The sequence below is a fragment of the Dipteris shenzhenensis genome, chromosome 25 (genome assembly GCF_047967505.1).
Source record: "Dipteris shenzhenensis isolate YYH24624 ecotype China chromosome 25, Dip_SZ_1.0, whole genome shotgun sequence".
Taxonomy (NCBI): domain Eukaryota; kingdom Viridiplantae; phylum Streptophyta; class Polypodiopsida; order Gleicheniales; family Dipteridaceae; genus Dipteris; species Dipteris shenzhenensis.
Window position 1 is genome coordinate 24,161,557 of NC_141620.1, and position 18,284 is coordinate 24,179,840.

At 41.9% G+C, this 18,284-nt stretch overlaps 1 protein-coding gene across 2 annotated transcripts; it reads right to left on the bottom strand.

Moving 5' to 3' along the window:
* Positions 1-7,642: 7,642 nt before the first annotated feature.
* LOC147885640 (uncharacterized) lies at positions 7,643-13,552 on the bottom strand. 2 transcript variants are annotated; one of them, XM_087396735.1, is made up of 6 exons: positions 12,826-13,552; positions 12,491-12,594; positions 11,571-11,702; positions 9,104-11,472; positions 8,637-8,908; positions 7,643-7,785 (listed from the first exon to the last, which is right to left on the bottom strand). In XM_087396735.1, the coding sequence occupies exons 1-6, from the start codon at positions 13,215-13,217 to the stop codon at positions 7,746-7,748; spliced, it is 3,309 nt and encodes a 1,102-aa protein (XP_087252861.1). In that variant the 5' UTR covers positions 13,218-13,552; the 3' UTR covers positions 7,643-7,745. The 2 variants fall into 2 exon arrangements, with proteins under 2 accessions (XP_087252861.1, XP_087252860.1); XM_087396734.1 differs by having other exon boundaries at positions 8,637-8,911.
* Positions 13,553-18,284: the final 4,732 nt, after the last annotated feature.

Consider the following 18,284-nt stretch of genomic DNA (forward strand, 5'->3'; position numbering starts at 1 on the left):
ATTATCTCATATAGGTTGGCTAATATAGCCAAGGCTAGGAAATGGCCTTTGAGGGACATTAGTACTAGTGGTGCGTTTAGAGGGAATGAAGAGCAGTGTATGTCTAAAGTCAAGAACTTAAGTCCTGGAGGTATCATTTCCAACCATCTATGGATGTAAGGAAACATACTAGTACCTTTGAGCACCAAGGTATGATGATCACCTTAAAGGGTGAGCGAGATATTCCCCATATTTTTCTCATATCTCATACTAGAGATAAAATAGAAATACATAAGGGAGTCAGTTGTAGTGTGATATATGTTAAGGAAGTGAAGCTTGAACATAGTGATCATGAACATCGACATTTAGAATTCCTTAAGAAATTTGATGATTGATTTTACAGGGATGATCGATATGAGATGCTTATCTTTAGACCTAAAGATCATACGATTGAGTTAATTCTAGGGTCCTTGCCTCCATGTAGAACTCCCTACTATTGAATGAATAAGGTAGAGCTAGAGGAGGTAGGAAAGTAAGTTGCGGAGTTGCCCAAGAAAGGTCTAATTAGACAAGTAGTTTGCCTTTTGGGGTGAAGGATGGAACCTTTAGGATGTGTATTGATTATAAATCCCTTCACAAGTTGACAATTAAGAATAGGTTTCCTATACCTAGAGTTGACGACTTGTTAGACTCCTTAAAAGGTGTTGGGGTATTCAGCAAATTGGATTTGAAGTTAGAATATCATGAAGTTAGGATGAAGGAAGGAGATGTGCATAAGACTACCTTTAGAACACAAACAAGACATTATGAATTTGTAGTTAGGTCCTTTGTGTTGACTAATGCACATGCTACCTTTTATAGTCTAATGAGAAGAGTTCTTCGACCATAAATAGGCCAATTTGTAGTTGTGTTCTTTGATGATATTTAGTTAGCTGAAATGAAGAATAACACAAGCAACATCTTGCGCAAGTGATGGAATTGCTTCTTGAGATCCAGCTCTTCTTGAACATAAAAACAATGAGTCCTTTAGGAAGGAAATAGAATATTTAGGCCATGTCATCAATGAACATGGAATTCACATTGATTGAGCCCCTATCTAGCCAAGGTGAAAGTATAAAGGAATGGCCTATCCCTTTGAATGTACATGAACTAAGATCTTTACTTGGTTTATATAGCTATGATAGGAATTTAAAAAATCTCAAATTTCTCTAAGATTGCATCACCACTTATAGATCTTCTTAAGAAGAAATCAATGTATCATTGGGTTGATAGAAATTCGAGTGCCTTTGAGAATTTGAAGGTTGCTTTAATGTCTAGCCTTGTGTTAGTCTTGCCAAAATTTGATAAGCCTTTCTTTGTCATGTACAAATGCTAGTGGTACATCCATTGGAGCTGTACTTGTTAGATATGGTCAATGCCCCACCCTCTTAGTAACCACTAGTAGTCCAAGGTGCTCAAGTTGTAAGGCCCCCATATGAGGAGAAGCCACGTGTGAGCCTGGGATACTGGATGGATCCTGCCTTGCATGTCAGATGAGGTCTATCAATGAGACCATTGATGGTAGAAAGGTGATTGTGTGAGAGCCCCTTGCTCTTGCTGGGGTCTAGGGGCGATAGTATAGGGAATATTTCTTGAATATTCCATGGATGACTGGTCGGCTTCACCGACTAGGTTGATCCGACTACCGCCCTCATAGTTATAAAGAGGTGACCTCCCCAGTCCATTATACCAAATCAGATCTTCCAGCTAGTAGCTCTTCACCTAGTATTTGTCTAGATCGCCATCTAAGATCCACTGTGGGAGTGCACGGGTGGACGGAGCCATCATTTATACTACATCACTATTGAAGGAAAATTTTGTTCATCTTCAGTTTGCTGTGTACTCTCTATTCTTTGTTCAGTTTCTATTCCACTGCGCCATGTAATTTAACAATACTTATGCAAGAGGGACATCCCATAGCCTTTGAAAGTAAAAAACTTCAAAGTGCTGAACTTAAGTCTAGCACGTATGAGAAGGAACTATAAGCCATAGTTCATGCTTTGAAGTTATGGAGACATTATCTTTACGGATCTAACTTCAAAGTTAAGATAGATCATCAAAGTATTAAGCTTTTTTTTTCTCAACCAATAGTTTCACCTCGGCAAATCAAGAGGGCCAAATATCTTCAAGGGTTTGGACAACCTAAGTTAGAATATCAGCCTAATAAAGAGAACATAGTTGCAGATGCACTTAGTCATAGACTGAGTGCAACCTATGTCTCTGTAGTAGTCAAAGAATAATCTCTTAGTGCAATGAAATATGCCTACAAAGGTGATAAATAATTTGGGACTATTTATGACACATTACTTCAAGGATAAGGTGATGGGAACCTTCTTATGACACATTACTTCAAGGATAGAGGGATATGCAATTCATGATGGGAACCTTCTTAAAAGATGTTTCATATGTGTACCCTCCACTTTTAGATCCCTAGTTTCTGAAGAGTCCCTATGCTAGACATAAAGGAACCATTGATAAGATTGAGAGATATTTCTATCAATCAGGATCGAAATGTGACTACTTTAGTCCAACAATGCTTAACTTGTCAAAAAGGTAAAGAGTGATCATGGTAAGACACCACGATTACTTCAGCAATTACCCATACCTAGTAAAAGATGGGAGCATATTACTATGGATTTTGTGTCGAGATTTCCAAAGACAAGGACACAAAATGAGCAAATCTTTACCATTCTAGATAGACTTAGTAAACAGTTCCATTTTATCTCATGTAAGAAGAACATCACTGCCATAGAAACCGCTAAGTTACTCATTAAAGAAATCTTCAAATAATATGGATACCTAAATCTATCACATCAAACAATGATCCCAAGTTCCCCAGCCGATTTTGGCAAGCTCTTTTTAAGAACTAATTTGAAATTCTCCAATGCATGTCACCCATCGATTGATGGACAAAGTGAAATAGCTAACCAAGCTATTATCTAGTTGTTATATGTAGTTATGTCCATGACAATCCTACCCTATGGGAACTATATTTACCTCTATTAGAGTTTGCATATAGCAGCTCAACCCATTCTGCTACCCACAAGGCACCATTTGAGATCATCTACGGCCAAGTCCTTCCCACACCCATTGCTTATTTAAGAGAGAGGATTTTGGTAGCTAATCAGTTTGTTGAAGATGTGTGGGAAGTACTTACATAGGTCAAATCACATATTCAGCGAGCTTTGGAAGTCTACAAGAAGGCTATGAATAAGAAGCGAAAAGATGTACAGTATGAAAAAGGAGATTGGGTTCTTTTAAAGATCGACAAAAGGCATATAGAGACAATCCAAGGAAATACCAAGTTTGTAAAGCTAGTAGTGAAGTATTATGGACCTTTTTAGGTTTCAAAGATATACATCCAGAGGGAACTCCAACATCATACAAGTTGACATGGCCTACTAGCTTGAGGATGAAGAATTTCTTCCATATTTGCATCTTGAAGCCATTTAAAGGTGAACCACCGGTGAGGCCCATTGAACAAGAGGAACTAGAAATCAAAGATGGGGTGGACTTACTTATTTAAGAACCTATACTATTCCATGGTGTTAAAAGTACCACGAATTGACAGAGATCTTGATATTTGGTAAAGTTTAAAGGATCTCTTATGGAAGATAGTCAATGGTTCAATCAAGATCACTTGAAAGATTCCTCCGCACTTGTTGAAGATTATTTGAAGGCACACAGATGAGGACATCTACTTCCCTAAGCAAGAGGGCATGTCATGACATGATTATTATATTAGATCCTGGTGGATCTCTAGGGAATCTGGTGATTACCCTATGGTTGTAACATTGTAAATTGACCAACTGAATATAATAAAGGAATCACATATGCATTAGGTCCTAGGATGGCTATGAAAGGGTAGTATTTGCATGGGTATTGCATTAGTCAATGGTAGGCATAAAAGAGTCATAGGCTAAGGGTAGAATAGTGGGGTATGCCCAAGGGATATGATCCCAAAAGGCATGAGGCGTTGTACCCTCTTGCATCATTCATGGGGTGTGGTATGAGCATTTGCATGTATATGGATTTGTGGCTTGCTAGGAGCATGTCGGAAGAGTCTAGCAAAAATACACTCATGTGGGCACTCCTTCCACCCCATTTGGAGGGCCAGTGCTTCTTGATTTTTGTATCATTGTGCACACATGAGCATCCTGCATTGAAGTTTGTGACACTTTAGCTTCCTACCCAAGAATAATAAATCTAATGGGATGACTTACATAGACTTCCTCTTGCAAGTCCCCATTCTAGAACTCTATCGTAATGTCCACCTAATGTACTTTCTAGTCATAATGGGCACCAATGAAATAAGACACCTGACAGTGATCATCATATAGGTGGCGGAAAATATTTCATTATAATTTGTTCTCTTCTACTGAGAATAGCCTTTGTTGCAAGGCTAACCTTGAATTATATTTATCAATGGTACCATCAAATCTCTTCATCTTGTAAACCACCTTTATCCCATTAGCCTTTTTACCTCTATCCCATTAGCCTTTTTACCTTTGGGCAACTCCACTAGATCCCATGTGTTGTTTTTATGGATTGAATCTAATTCATCATGTGTGGCTCTCATCCAATGCTCAAATCTATTTAGTGCGTCATCATCACAAAGTTCACTTATCCTAGCTATATCATTATCAACCTTTTAAACTAGTCCATGCTCAATAGGAAGAGGAGCTAACGGTTTATTGTCCTGTAAAGTTCGCTTCAACCACTTGGGGACTATTATAGCTTGTATGGTAGCTCTCTCTTCTCTGACTATTTCTTCCACATCCTTATGTGTTATGGGCTATTCTTAACCATGATCTAGAGCTTCCAAAGTCCATTGGTATGTTATAATTGCTCCTTTTTAGCTTTCGATAAATTGCTATTAATAGGTAGAAGTAGAAACCCCTATAAATTGTTATCAAATTGGGTATTTCTCAAACTTGATCAGGGGTTGATTTGATTATTCAACAAATATTGCATATCTACTGACAAAAAAACTTGAAGTGTGAGAATTGTCAAGACACTAACCCTTACTTTCAGTGCTAGACAATAGATATACATTTTAGGACCTCATCATCTTTTAAGGCACATGCATATATGTAGCCCAACACCCTCGGTAATCCATTTTGGGTTTCCTATCATGGCAAATCTCAAAGTGTGTGATTGGTTCATGGATTTGGTTGAGATTCTATGGAAGACATGTGTAGCACACATAATTTCTTCCATATAGAATCTATGTGGCTTTTCCCTACCCTTTATGATACAACTAGCATCTCTAGCAAAGATTTATTTTTGTACTCAGCAACACCATTTTTTGAAGATGTGTATAGCACTATATATTGGCTTTTTCCTTAAAATGTGCTATATAGACATTAGAGATGTACTCCCCTCCTTTATTTGTTCTTGGTGTGTGAACTTGCAATCCGTCCGGTTTTCAATATTGCAATAAACTACTCAAAACACATGAACACATAAGGCTTTGGTTGGGATTCTATTCAAAACATGTAATTATGAAATAATGTTCATTCCCCCCAAATGTCTCTCACCTAATTCTTCCATTAGTTTGCTCGTTTGTACTTTCCATTTGTGCATTTTAAAGGCCCTTAGTCTCAAGAAAGTATTCCTTATATGTAGCTTAACCAGAAAGGTAATTGAAAAGGCCTTTATTTTTCAATAAAGAGTATCCCAACTAAGCTAATGTCAAAGGAATAGCTTCAAGAGTTCATGCAAAGGAGGCTTTACACTCTCACATTTATTGCATTAATGTGCTTCGTTCCCTGGTCTCTCTCTCCCTCCCCTCGCCTTTCCTCCTCTCTCTGTCCCCTTTGCATTTCCTCCTCTCTCCCTCCCCTGTATCCCCAACCCTTTCTTCCCCTCAATGATCTCTCCCCTACCTCACAGTGATCACTCCCCCCCCCCCCTTCTCTGCCTTAACTTCTCACCTCCTCCTGCATCACCTACGCTCGCTCTCTATTAGGTTACGTTATTGTAGTTGCATTAGTTTAGTTATAAATATTGTATGTTTTAGTTACAAATCTTGAATGTGTTACCTTACTAAGGTCTAAATAATGTAAATTTTGAAAATTGTAGGTTGAATTTGTTTTTGAGCATGTGAATTTATACTCATTTTTGAATCATGCGTTGAAGTGAAAGTTAAAGATTTTAGAAGGGAGATGGGCTATTATATAACAATGTAAAACATATCAATCAATTCCAGATCTGTAGAACACAGTGATCGACCCGCGCCTTGGGCAATTTTTGGAAAAGAATCTTTCAAAGGAAATGCTATTTAGAAATTATCGGTAGCCACAGCCTGACAATTAGGTGAACTGATTATGTTCCACACCCTGTAAAGATGGGGAGAGAGAGAGAGAGAGAGAGAGAGAGAGAGAGACCCTGGATAAAGAAATGTGTCAACGTAGGTTTACTGGCACAGGCTCTAGTTCTTGTCACCCAATACTCAAGAGACAGGTCAGAAGAACAAAATTGGGCATAAGCCCTATCAGAAAGATGAAGCTCGTACAGACCTTGGATCTCTTGAAAAGAGAGCCATCTAGCTTCTGGAACAAACGAAGTTACTTCCAGGAACACAATACCATACTATGGAGCGTAAGAGTCCTCAGATTTACCCATGCCAAAGGTGACCATTTGATTGTATCACAATAGACCACCATGTATATTTCTCCAAGCTTCTGTTGCATGTAATCCGCTCTTGCCTTTCCAGAGCAAAGAGAGACCATTAAACTTCTTCAGCCCCTGATTAAGCTAGTGACTAGATCAAACCCATGAATCTTGAGGGGAAATGCAGACACAAGTTTATCCTTCCACCAGAGAACCACTTTGTGACAATATGCTAGATGCACAAACCATCTGAAACATTCCATTCACGGCTCTATGTCTTGAAAAAACTCTAAGAATCCATTTGGTCCCCAAGGCCTCCAATTTAAGCCCTAGTCTGTAACCCCATAGCTCCCTCTTTGTTTGAAGCATTCACAGCTTGCCAAGGATTTCACCTGTTTGTCTCTAAGATTCTGGTGAAGGCCTTAAGCATCTTCATTGTGCTCACATTCATTTTCAAGATCGTAGTATTATGAGTAGTGAAGTAGCCGTGCCAGCAGCAAACACACTATCCTGTCAAGGACATGTTCAAAATTATTTTCAAGATCGTAGTATTATGAGTAGTGATGTAGCCGTGTCAGCAGCAAACACGCTATCCTGTCAAGGACATGGGCTCATAACCTGTTGAAACTATAACTGCCAGTGTCCAACTGTGGTGCTTTTCTGAGTTGCAAGAGGCAGATTCCTCACCAAGAACACTTAGTAACTGATATTCATTATCCATCTTACCCATTTTCCATGTTGAACCTGAGATGTCCCCCAGTCTACACTCCTTGTTAAACATGTGAAATTAGTTTTCATCGTTTGCGCATGTGCAGCTTATGCGGGGGGGGGGGAGGGAGCGTCACATTGATTGATTGATTGAGAGAGAGAGAGAGAGAGAGAGAGAGAGAGAGAGATTATTCCTTTGTGCAGGGCAGCCAAGGTTACAACTTCTACAATGGAGGACGATTTATTTTTCCCGGAAACCTTGTTTGAGTACACCCAATTTTTAATTGAGATTTACTTACAGAATGAATACCAGACACCTAAAGCACTCAGGGCCAATGAAAGAATAGGAATGGGAAACTAAAATTGTCAGGTCATAACCAGAGTATACATGCTCAGATACAGCTCTACAAATATTGAATCACCAGCTCTGCACTCTCCTGATATCTGCAAAACCAGATGCACAAGATGTGTTAATAGAGAGATTGGATTATGGACTGTCGAACTGTAAGACCCACAAAAAGAGGGGAGCCTTTACAAATCACTATTTTTTGTAACTTCTACTTCAGTTTCCACAATTCTCTACGTAGTGTGGCAAAGAACCCATTGTGGAGTGCAGTCAACGTAAGCTTAGGCGTTGATTAACATCAGACAGGTATCTTTTGTTGAGGCAAGACTAAAGATTCTCTGTAGATTGATAAGTGGGAACATGTGAGAAGAAGCCTCCACCTCTTGAGGTCGATATGTTTTCTTCAGACTTTCTTTATGAAATCTTCTGCTAGGATGCCAATTGCTTCTATCCTAGTCCACCTTTTGAGACTGAGCTGAAGTAGAATCTCTTTCTAACACGAGGAGTAAGCTCCCTTGCCATTACAGTTCCTATAAGCCTGTGTTGCTATTTACAATCTTCTCAGTTCTATTATCACATCGATAGTGCGGAAGCAAAAATTTAATTATCAAATGGTATCTGTGAGACCTACAAAGGTTTAAGGTTGAGGTCCTCGCTCAGGTCAGTTTCTAGCATTGCTAAGCTTTCACAAGTCTCATACAGTTGTTCTTCTGTGTCAATCCAAAGCATACTGAGTTCACTGGGCTAGCTGTTTTTCTGTTGTGCTTGTTTCAGATACACTATTATATTCATCGGGAATATGCTGGGATTTCCTTCTCAGGGATTCTGCAGATGCATGTCAAATCCTACAGAAATGGTGTAGAAAAGCCAACAAATTTTGGACCTTCACATCAAAATGTCCAAACATCATGGAAATCCGTTCATAGAATTTTCATGTAGACAAACATACCTTTGAGGATCAATCCATAGCAGTCCATATACAATCTTCTTTAGTCTGCCAGTCAATAGCTTAGGTATTCTCCACTTCTCATAGAGTTGATATCTTTCGTGCATATCACAATAAGCAGCAATGTTGGTGTATATCATGTCCTGTTGGCATTTTATCAGTTCCTTATCTTTCTTATCTTCCTTGGAAGTCTTTTGAACACTTTCCAGACTCTGAATTTCACGATGAAGAGCCAAAACTCCTTCAGTGCTGTAGAAACGCTTCACTGTCTGAGCCTGCTGTGAGAAGATCCCGGTGTCACTGCAAACATCTATGTATATACCATTATGCGATGAAAAAAACTGATTGTATTGCACAAAGATAAACAAACTATTCACAGGTGCTGTTCTTACCTTTGTTGTGGATAGGTTTAATAATTTTGCAAAATTTACTGTAAAAGACTAGAAGCCCTACTAACCACCGATCCTTACCTGGTGTGCTTGGTGATCCCATTCGATTGCTTGATAATTCTTATACTTTAGAGAACGGGTGAGCAAATCAACGTTCTGCTTCTCCCAGAGGCTGCATACTTCGTCGAGTAGCATTTGGGCTATATGGCTTTCATCTTCAATGGAGGTGACAGGGTGGCCTCCATTACCAGTGCAGGCAGAGTGCCCTCCATTACTAGAGCGGCACTTAATTTTGCTTGTTTTGCAAGGTCCATCAGCCACATTTAAGGATACTTTACTCGAGAGCAAGGTCACATCCTTAGGATGCCCGATATGTGACGTGATCCTATCGTGCACTGGGCAATTTGAACTTGCATGTTCTGCCTGTTTAAGCTTATCCAACGACAAGCTCATGCACTGAAAGAATGCTTTGGCATACACAGTAGAGTTTCTTATATCTGAAGTCTCTAGCAAGCAATCGGACTGCAGAAACTCTGATGATGCAACAGAAGCGTCCCCATTTTCTTTGTACAATCTATTGAAATTTTGATTGTGGTTATATTGTTGCAGCTGCATGGATTGCTTGTCTGATACTGTCGTGACTGAGAGTAAGGAAATCTCTTTGGATGAACAGAAAGAAGATTTGCTCTCCAGAGTTGCATCGTCTTTCTTGCAATGAGAAGCTACACTGTTCCTAGCTTCTGAGGTTGTTGAGACCACGTCTCGACATACAATTCCCTGATCGGATGTCATCTCGTCTTTCCCTGCATTGACATCTGTAGCTTGGCGATCATGTGAGGACGATTCAGCATGTGCAATGCTGTGCATTCTTTTAGTTCCCTCACTAGAGTTCCTCTCTTGCTCCTCTTCGAATGATGCTGAGGATTGCCACTCGCTCAACGATGATACTAGGTCTTTCTCTGCTTCTCTTTCGCAACGATTTTGATTTCTTGATTTCGATGTCAACACTGGTGAGAGATCTGCCAACAAAGGGATATGAATCTGCTTCAATTCATCTTCATCACTGTCTACCTCGCTACTCAAGCGATTGCCACGGTTACTGTTTTCCTGTTCTAAGTCTTGCAAAGACAAATTTTGCACCAAATCAGCTCTGCCATGCCTCTCCAAAAAGCTCACAGTCATTGCCAATACTGCATTTTTAGCTTTCTCGTCAAGGGATTTCCAATCAAGCCATTGGCTGTCGTTTTTGGCTCCAGATGTGAGTCTTCGGATGATTCCATCCTTAAAAGAATGCTCAGTATAGATATTTACGGTACTGCTCTCTTTCTCCAGTAGCGAATCAGGACGCGGATCTGCATTACTCAATGGAGAATCTGGATGTTTATCCTCTTGTGATCTTCCTTGCATACAGAGGGGGAAAAGCTTTGCAAGGTCAGCAATTACTTGCTTTTCCATGTTTGGAAATTGGGGACAATCTCTTGTGGAGGAATGCGTGCTATTGGGAAAGCCTCCCGATGAATGTTGTGATCCTTTTAAACATGCTCTATGTTCTTGCTTCAACTTTGGAGTGGATGCTTCGGGATTCCGTTCTGAGAGCGGGAATAGGAAACTGTGGCATGACTCCGTATTATAAGTGCTTGCAGAATTGCATGTTAGCAAGCTCACCAACTCTGTCAGAAGCTCATCCTCCTGATTTGGTGAAATGTCTCCCCTGTAAAGTAAGTCACATGGAGACCCTATAGATCTGCTGTTGCTGTATGCTTGGTTTTCTTTGCGTTTTGCAGTACATATAGGTCTGGGACGACATGTTGCGCCTTTTTTCCCATCAAAACTCGCTTGCAAATGATTTTTCCACGACTGCAATTTAATCCCTTTCCTGCTTGTAACAAGATATAGCTGCCTCCTCCACCACCTTTGAATTAAAACTGTGGCTTGTTGCATTGTGATGTATTTTCTCCTGACACAGTGCATTCGCCAGCATGCTTGTAAAACCACGGCAGCTTTCTCCCTCCTAATTGACCGCGGTATTTTCCAATAACCCACATGCAAAGCATGCCGCAGGGAGATACAATCTAAGCTACTGTTTGATTGAAACTGATCTGTTTTGCGATGCCTCTTGTTTGTTAACCTGGAACTTGAACAATCGGTGTTCTGTTCAACACCTGTCGAGACACCCTTGACAGCATGCTTCAAATCTCTTCGGAGTGATTCCATCGGCTTTTGGAACGAATCCTTTTCCTTTTTTTTCTCTTGAAAATTTCCATCTGTTGTATTGCTGGCCGGCCGTCTCGAAACTTTAGGCTTTAAAGTTTGTATCAATGAAGTCCGCTGCTTTGGGGTAGAGGAATTTCCAGGACTGTTCTTCGGGTCGCTAGAAGAAGAGGTTAAATTAGTGATGGGTGATAATGGAGAACGAGACCTTTCGTATATCTTGCTTGCTTCCTGCCTCGCTGAATTGTCACATTTATGTCACAAACAAGTCAGAACTGAAAGAATGCAGGTACCAGGATTTTCACACGAGCTGAAGTCCCAATGATTCTAAAGTTACCAGGTTTTTGTTTGGCGGTTTGGCCACATGGCGAATTTTCTTTGAATCTTCCTCTTTCCTGCTGTCTTAAATGCTGGCTCACTTTGCTCCAATAATACTCAGTTTTCTGTTTTTGAGTCCCTTGAGGACCGCCTACAAGGTAACAGGAATAAAGCAGGTATAACACTCTGATTCCAAACTAGACTTGAAAGGGAAAGGATTTCATAGCTTATAATCAAAAACTTTGACAGTCCAATAGTCATATCAGTGAGGTATCAGTGTTCACAGAAGATACCAAAATTTTCAAGTCCACCTGATAAATTTATTTTTGCAATTTCGAAAATCTGTATAACTTTTCATGTTTCAGTTATATTTTGGCCTTAAACTCAAGGAAAACCTGCAAGGTGAAAAGTTGTAGGTTTCTTTATCTAAGATGTAAAACTTCTATGTGAAAGTTGAGTCATATGTAACTCGTATCTCACAAAGTACAGAATTGAATTTAGAGATATAGAGTGCATTACTACCAGGAAAAGATATAAAATCAGTGTCACATACAGTGGCCATATGACTTGATTAGCATGCTTTGCCAAGCCTCGGGGAATCATCCCTTTCACATTTGAGAAGGAAAAAAGCGATATGAGCTTGAAATTCATAAGGGCAAGGTGAGGAGGTTCTTTGGTTTTACAGATGCATTACTTCACATGATACAACACTCAATAACAGAATATGTATTACAACTTAAGAACGTGAATAGCATCATGCCTATTGATTGACGATCGGTAAATGTGAAGTTTTCAAAACTCTGTTTATTTCTGTCGTTAGTGTTTATACAAAAGTACATCTTTTCGAATAATATACTGCAGTAGCAATGCAAGCTGAGAAGTTTCATGCCTTAGAAAGGCAGCAAAAGCATGGATATGAGATAACGAGAATCCTCTTACCATTATGGATCTTTGCTAAGATCTCAAAGTCTTGTCTCTCCACAGCTTCCGGGCAGTACTTCAGCCAATACGCGATCACAGTGTTCTCAGCATGATTTAACTCCCTAAAACCACGCCACTATCAGTCATCTCTCTCTCTCTCTCTCTCTGTGCAGTGGAAATTTTCCTTGCTTATCGTTCTACGCTTTGAACCTCTTATGCAATAATCCTCAGGAAAATGCCGGAGACAAGTGGCAAGCAGACATAATACAGCGGATTTTCCATTTTTTAAGATTCGTTTCTCTCCCTTCAACTCACTATTCTATGACGTTACCGCATAAGTTACGTCTCAGTACCTGCATCGCGACCACGACGTTGAAGACGCAACTGACAGGGTGTTCTTCCAAGCGTCCTGGTGATATTGGCGAGAGATTTGCAGTGGACCTATGCTTGCTCCGGAATCTCCATCTGGGCAATTGTCTCGATTACTAGACTCCACAAAGCGGAGAGAGTTGAGCAGGGGCCGAAGGTCTTGTCTACATTTGAGCAAAAAGCTTCTTGCGGACACGCTTTCGAATCCAGCAGTACTCCATTGAGACATTTTCGATGAGGGCACATTATTCTTAGCTTTCGTCCCAGATTGGACTCGATCCTTTCCTCTCCTAGTTCGGGGAGAGTCCAACTGCTTGGCTACGGACGTAAAGCCTGGGAATGCAACATTTCCGATTCCTGGGAATTGATAACCCATGTAGTGGCGCTGCTAAATCGCGTTCATGAGAAAAGGGTAGAGGGGAGAGATTGATCTGGTGATCACTGCTTACATTCCCTGAAGGGAAATAGGAAATCCGTCCAAAAGAAGAACCTTTCGTTGCAAGAATTCCATGCAAGGAGCAGTGGACTTGTGCAAGCGATTGCTAGTACCCCCCTGGCCTGCAGCTTATACGCCCTGGACAGATTGGGACGTCTGCAAGCGAGTGAGACAGTTTCCCCGTGACCGACCTGCAGAGGGAAGACTAAGCCAACTGCGGAGGTCTGTCAATCGCAAAGGGGCAAAGAGCTGTGCGAAGGCGAGGCACAAGGATCGACAATGAAGATGGGTTGTGGAGGATGAGAAGAGGATGTGCGAGCAGGAGGAGGGAAGCTACGAGGGGGCAGAGGGAAGGATTCAAATTGGGGATGAAAGGTGCGAGGGAGGAAGCAGGAAGATGGAGAGGGGCATTGAATGGCGTCACAAGAGATGAGTTGCGAGTGGCGACGTTGAGAATTGAATGCATTTGTCGTTGTGTTTTGGCCTAAAAGCCCAAACGCCGAAGAGAGAGAAAATATCCAGACCTTTCCTTAGAGAGAGAATAAGAGTTGCCCAATTTTTGAATTTTTGAATTCCCCATTCCCGTTGACAGTTATTGGACCCCTTGTTTATCATCTCCAATGCCTTTCGGCTCGCAAATATGCCAAGTGGCATCCCCCCATCGTAGCCCCGCGTGAACCCCCCCCCCCCCGACTCACCGCCTGCACAAGTTTCCGGAAGGTTCCCATAACCCGCTTCATTTCACCACCTCATAAGTCACTCTCAGCACAATTATGCCCGCGTGGAGAGGGCTTTTCTCCGCCGTCTCTCCCGGGGCAACGAAATGCTACAATCTGGCAACGAGAGATCCGGTGTTTGACGTGGGAACAAGGTGAGCAATGGCATAAGTGGACATATTTGTCATGGTAGAGTGTCATGAGAATGGCCTTTGTCTATATTTGCCCTTGCCTCTTGGTGGTTACTCACTGCGCCCAAGTTACGCCCAATTTGAGGACAAGGAGATTTTAGTGTTAGGATGGCTTCAGACCATGCAGGTGGACATGTTCCGAAATGCAATTTGCAAGGGTGCCATCACTTGTGGACAAATCGTCGTCATGGGCCCGGACGTTCAAAGTAAACTGGGTTGTCTGTGGGGTGAAGGTCACCCATTTGTGGGCGGGGAGGGAAAAAAGTGCTCGAAAGGCTCTGAGTGGGGGATTGAACCTATGCTGAGGGGCCCAAACATGAATACTTTTCCATCAAGCCAATCAACACTGCATGCAACTAATGTCTCTTACCTTTTATAAACTTTGTATGTCGAGTGGTGTGAACTACTCGTGTCCGTCGGCCTAGTCTGAACCCTGCCTTAGGTGCGTGTTTGTCCGCCACCCCTTCACAGACTAGGCAACCAAAAGGCCAGTGGCCATGATCTATCTTTCTTTAGACTCTTGATTACGTCCAAAAGGCCAGAAGCAGCAAGGGTGTTCATGATTCCCAACCTCCTCTCTTATGTTGTTACATCAGCCATAATCAATGAAGGATCATGACATGGTTAAGGGGAGGCGGGAAACTAGGAGGGCTTGACAATGCAATGGTGGACACAAGAACTAATGCCTAGGAATATGTAGGCTCCTTATTAGAGTGGGGTGCCAAGAAGGGTTAAAAGATTAAGGTCATCTTTCAATTAAAAAAAGAAAAGAAAAGATTAAGGTCATTGAAGGACATTTGGCATTCTACGAGGTCCACATGGCATGCATTGGGCTAGGAGGGAGGATTCTAGAGGGAGCTCAAGAAAGGTGCTCTGGAGAGAGAGAGAGAGAGAAATCTCACGGATGATAAGTGACGATAGAGCTCAGTAGCTAGAACCCGTGGCTGCGTGGCTGGGTGGTAAATCGGTAGCAAAGCCCTCCAAGTTGAGGTATCACATTGGTATGAGAGAGAGAGACGATCTGGACCTTGCTACGAAATACTTGCCTTTGTTTGAGAGTGTGCAGGTTGGTTTTTTCCTCTGGATGCTTGCTGGACTAATCGAACCTTTGGACATTACTATGGAAAATTGCGCCCAGCACCTCCACAACATCCAATTGCATGTGTAATATAGCGTGCCACTACCGCAAGCTAGGAGTCAGGCAACAATGGTATAGGGGAGTAGACAGACGATGAGCAAAGATTCTCACATAGCTGCAACAAACAAAGGAAGCGTATGTAGAGAATAGGCTTGGCGACTTATAATGAGGCTTCCTGTTGATGACGAGATCGTTTAAGACATCACACAACCACACACATAAGATACGAAATTCCTCGCGAGTTTGTACAACGCCAACACGAAAACTTTGAATTGGCTCTGAGATATGATCCAACAGAGATGGGATTATAGCAAAGGTTGCAATATGAGCTAAAACAGTTCGCCATAGTGGAAAAGAAAATGCCAGAGGTAGTATTAACTATAAAAGAAATCAAAGCATGTGGCTTGACGCTAGGCATGGCGACGCTCGAGGGCCATAGAGGAAAAGGGAACATGAGGGGAGAAGTGTTAACATGGGTGGGGAAAAGGGATAAAGAGGGGTGGGAATGAAGAGGGGGACTATGGCATAAGGGGGAAGGGAGAGGGGGAAGGAGCCTGTACATGAAGGGAGGTGGAATGTAGAGATGGAAACATCAAGGGAAGAGAGTCATGCTTTATTTGAAAGGAAGGATGGGGGGGAAATCAAAGTACTAGCTAGGTGGCTTTACAAGAATCAGCATGTCCCATCAAGAAATAGCCCCCTCTTTTATAGCCAAGAGAGAGGGTCTCTCCCAATAAATGCATCCTCCCACATGCATGGTGTGTGTGGAGGAATCTCCCATGTGGGCTAGGTGGGTACGCAGTGCGCACTCTCAATTGTGTGCGACAACCCTTTGCCTCATCCTCATTTTTCCACATAAATCAAACCCCATATCCCAAGTCTAAGATACTCCCTTGGTCTCTTCCCAATTTTATAATACGTTCAAACATCTAGGAGGACAAGTGGAGGGTTGGCACAAGGAGTCTTGCCACCTCATCCTACTTCCCCATTATTTAACTTGCATTCTTAGACTATCTACACCCCCCCCACATGGGCCTATCCTACATGGAGGGAATAATCCAATATACTCCACCTATTTTATATTACTTCTCCCATGGTCCTTGGGCCATATCTCACTAAATGCAGGCATGGGACTGCCTAGGTGGAGGGGTGGCACATGGAGGAACCATGCCACCTTAACATTTTATAATAATACTACCATGGATTATGTACAACACACCTTATGGGTCCTCTTATGTGGAAGGGAGGCACATGGTCATGCCCTGCTACCTCAACCTTGGGCCCTATGCACACCATATTTTATTATACTATTGCCACACATACAAGCACACACACATATTTATGCCTTTTACCTTGGTCAAATTTATCCATAACAGTTCCCCCCCTCCAGTAGATGCACAACATTTCCATGCCTGGGACTATCACGCACAAAGAAGACCTTGAGATAACACTTGTTGATCACCTTCTTACCATATGGCTCATGTAGCTCCTGAACTTGTACAGACCCATTGCTATGTTCCTTGATGACTTTGTATGGACCGGTCCACAGTGGAAGGAACTTTTTATCCATTTGGTGGTCCAATCTATTATCAAAGCATAGCACAACATCCCCCCTCAGCAAAGTGTCTTTCCCATCCCTTGCGAATCTTAGCATCTAAGCAGGCCTTTTGTTGATTCTTTTGGATCTCTGTTTGATGTAGTGCAAGGCGTCGGGTTTAACTTCTCAAGTTGTACCAACCTGGCCTCTACATGTTCATCTTCTGTCATTCTCTATTCTTGTGCCAATTTGAAGGCCAAAATCTCTATCTCTAGTGGTAAAACTGCCTCAGTATTGTACACCAACTCAAAAGGAGTGTGACCTGTAGACGTTTTATGGGTGATGTTGTAAGCCCACACGGCTTCAGTAACCTTCTAATCCCACTGGCTCTTATTCCCTGTGGCCATTTTTCCCATGGATTTAAAAAGGAGGCCGTTGGTCCACTCCATTTGTCCCATGGATGCTAGATAATAGATACTAGAAGTGCGATGATCAATACCCATTCGGTTCATGAGCAACTCCACTGCTTCAATTAAGAATGGACTCCCATGGTTATATACTATTTCCATGGGTGTCCCAAACCTTGTGTAGATATGTTCAAATATGAAATTTGCAAGCCTTACCATTTGAAGCGGGGAGGGCAATAACTTCAGCCCACTTAGTGACATATTGAGTGGCTACCAAAAGATACTTCTTTTTGCGGGTAGTTATGGGTAGGGGTCCAATAAAATCTATTCCCCACTTCTGAAACGGATGGATGGACATCACTGGATGATGTTGTCCAGGATGCAAATCCTTCCTTCCAAAGAATTGGCATGGTTCACAGATTGGTGAGGCCAAATGGCATTACTTTGAATGCAAACGTCCCCCAGGGTGTGGCAAATGTGGTTTTAAGCACATCTTCCTTGGCAATTCTAATTTGATAAAACCCAGAGTAACCATTATAGAAAGTATACATCTCATGACCACTTACCTTCTCCAAAATGAGGTCTTGAAAGGGCAGAGGATGATGGTCCCTCTTGGTGGCGACATTGAGTTCCTTATAATCGATGCAGACCTGCCACTTGTTGTTTTTCTTTGGGGTGACTACCACTGGTGAAACCCATTCAGTATTGTGGACCGGAACAATAAACCTAGCTTCTACAACCTTCCGCAACTCTGAGCGCAAAGCGTCGGTCTATAGGGGCCCTAACCTCCGATACTTCTGAGCCACTAGCTTAGCATCAGGCTTCAGCTCTATCTTGTGTTCTATGGTAGTCACATGGCGAAGGTGGTGGTAGCTAGTTGCAAAGAGGTCAAGGAAACCTTTGAACATTTCTAGGAACTCATCTTTCTCACTCGGAGTGAGGTCTAGGGAAAGCATAGATTCAAGCTGTTGAGGACTAGCTGTTACCTTTTCCACGGGTGGCAGGGTCGGAGACACCC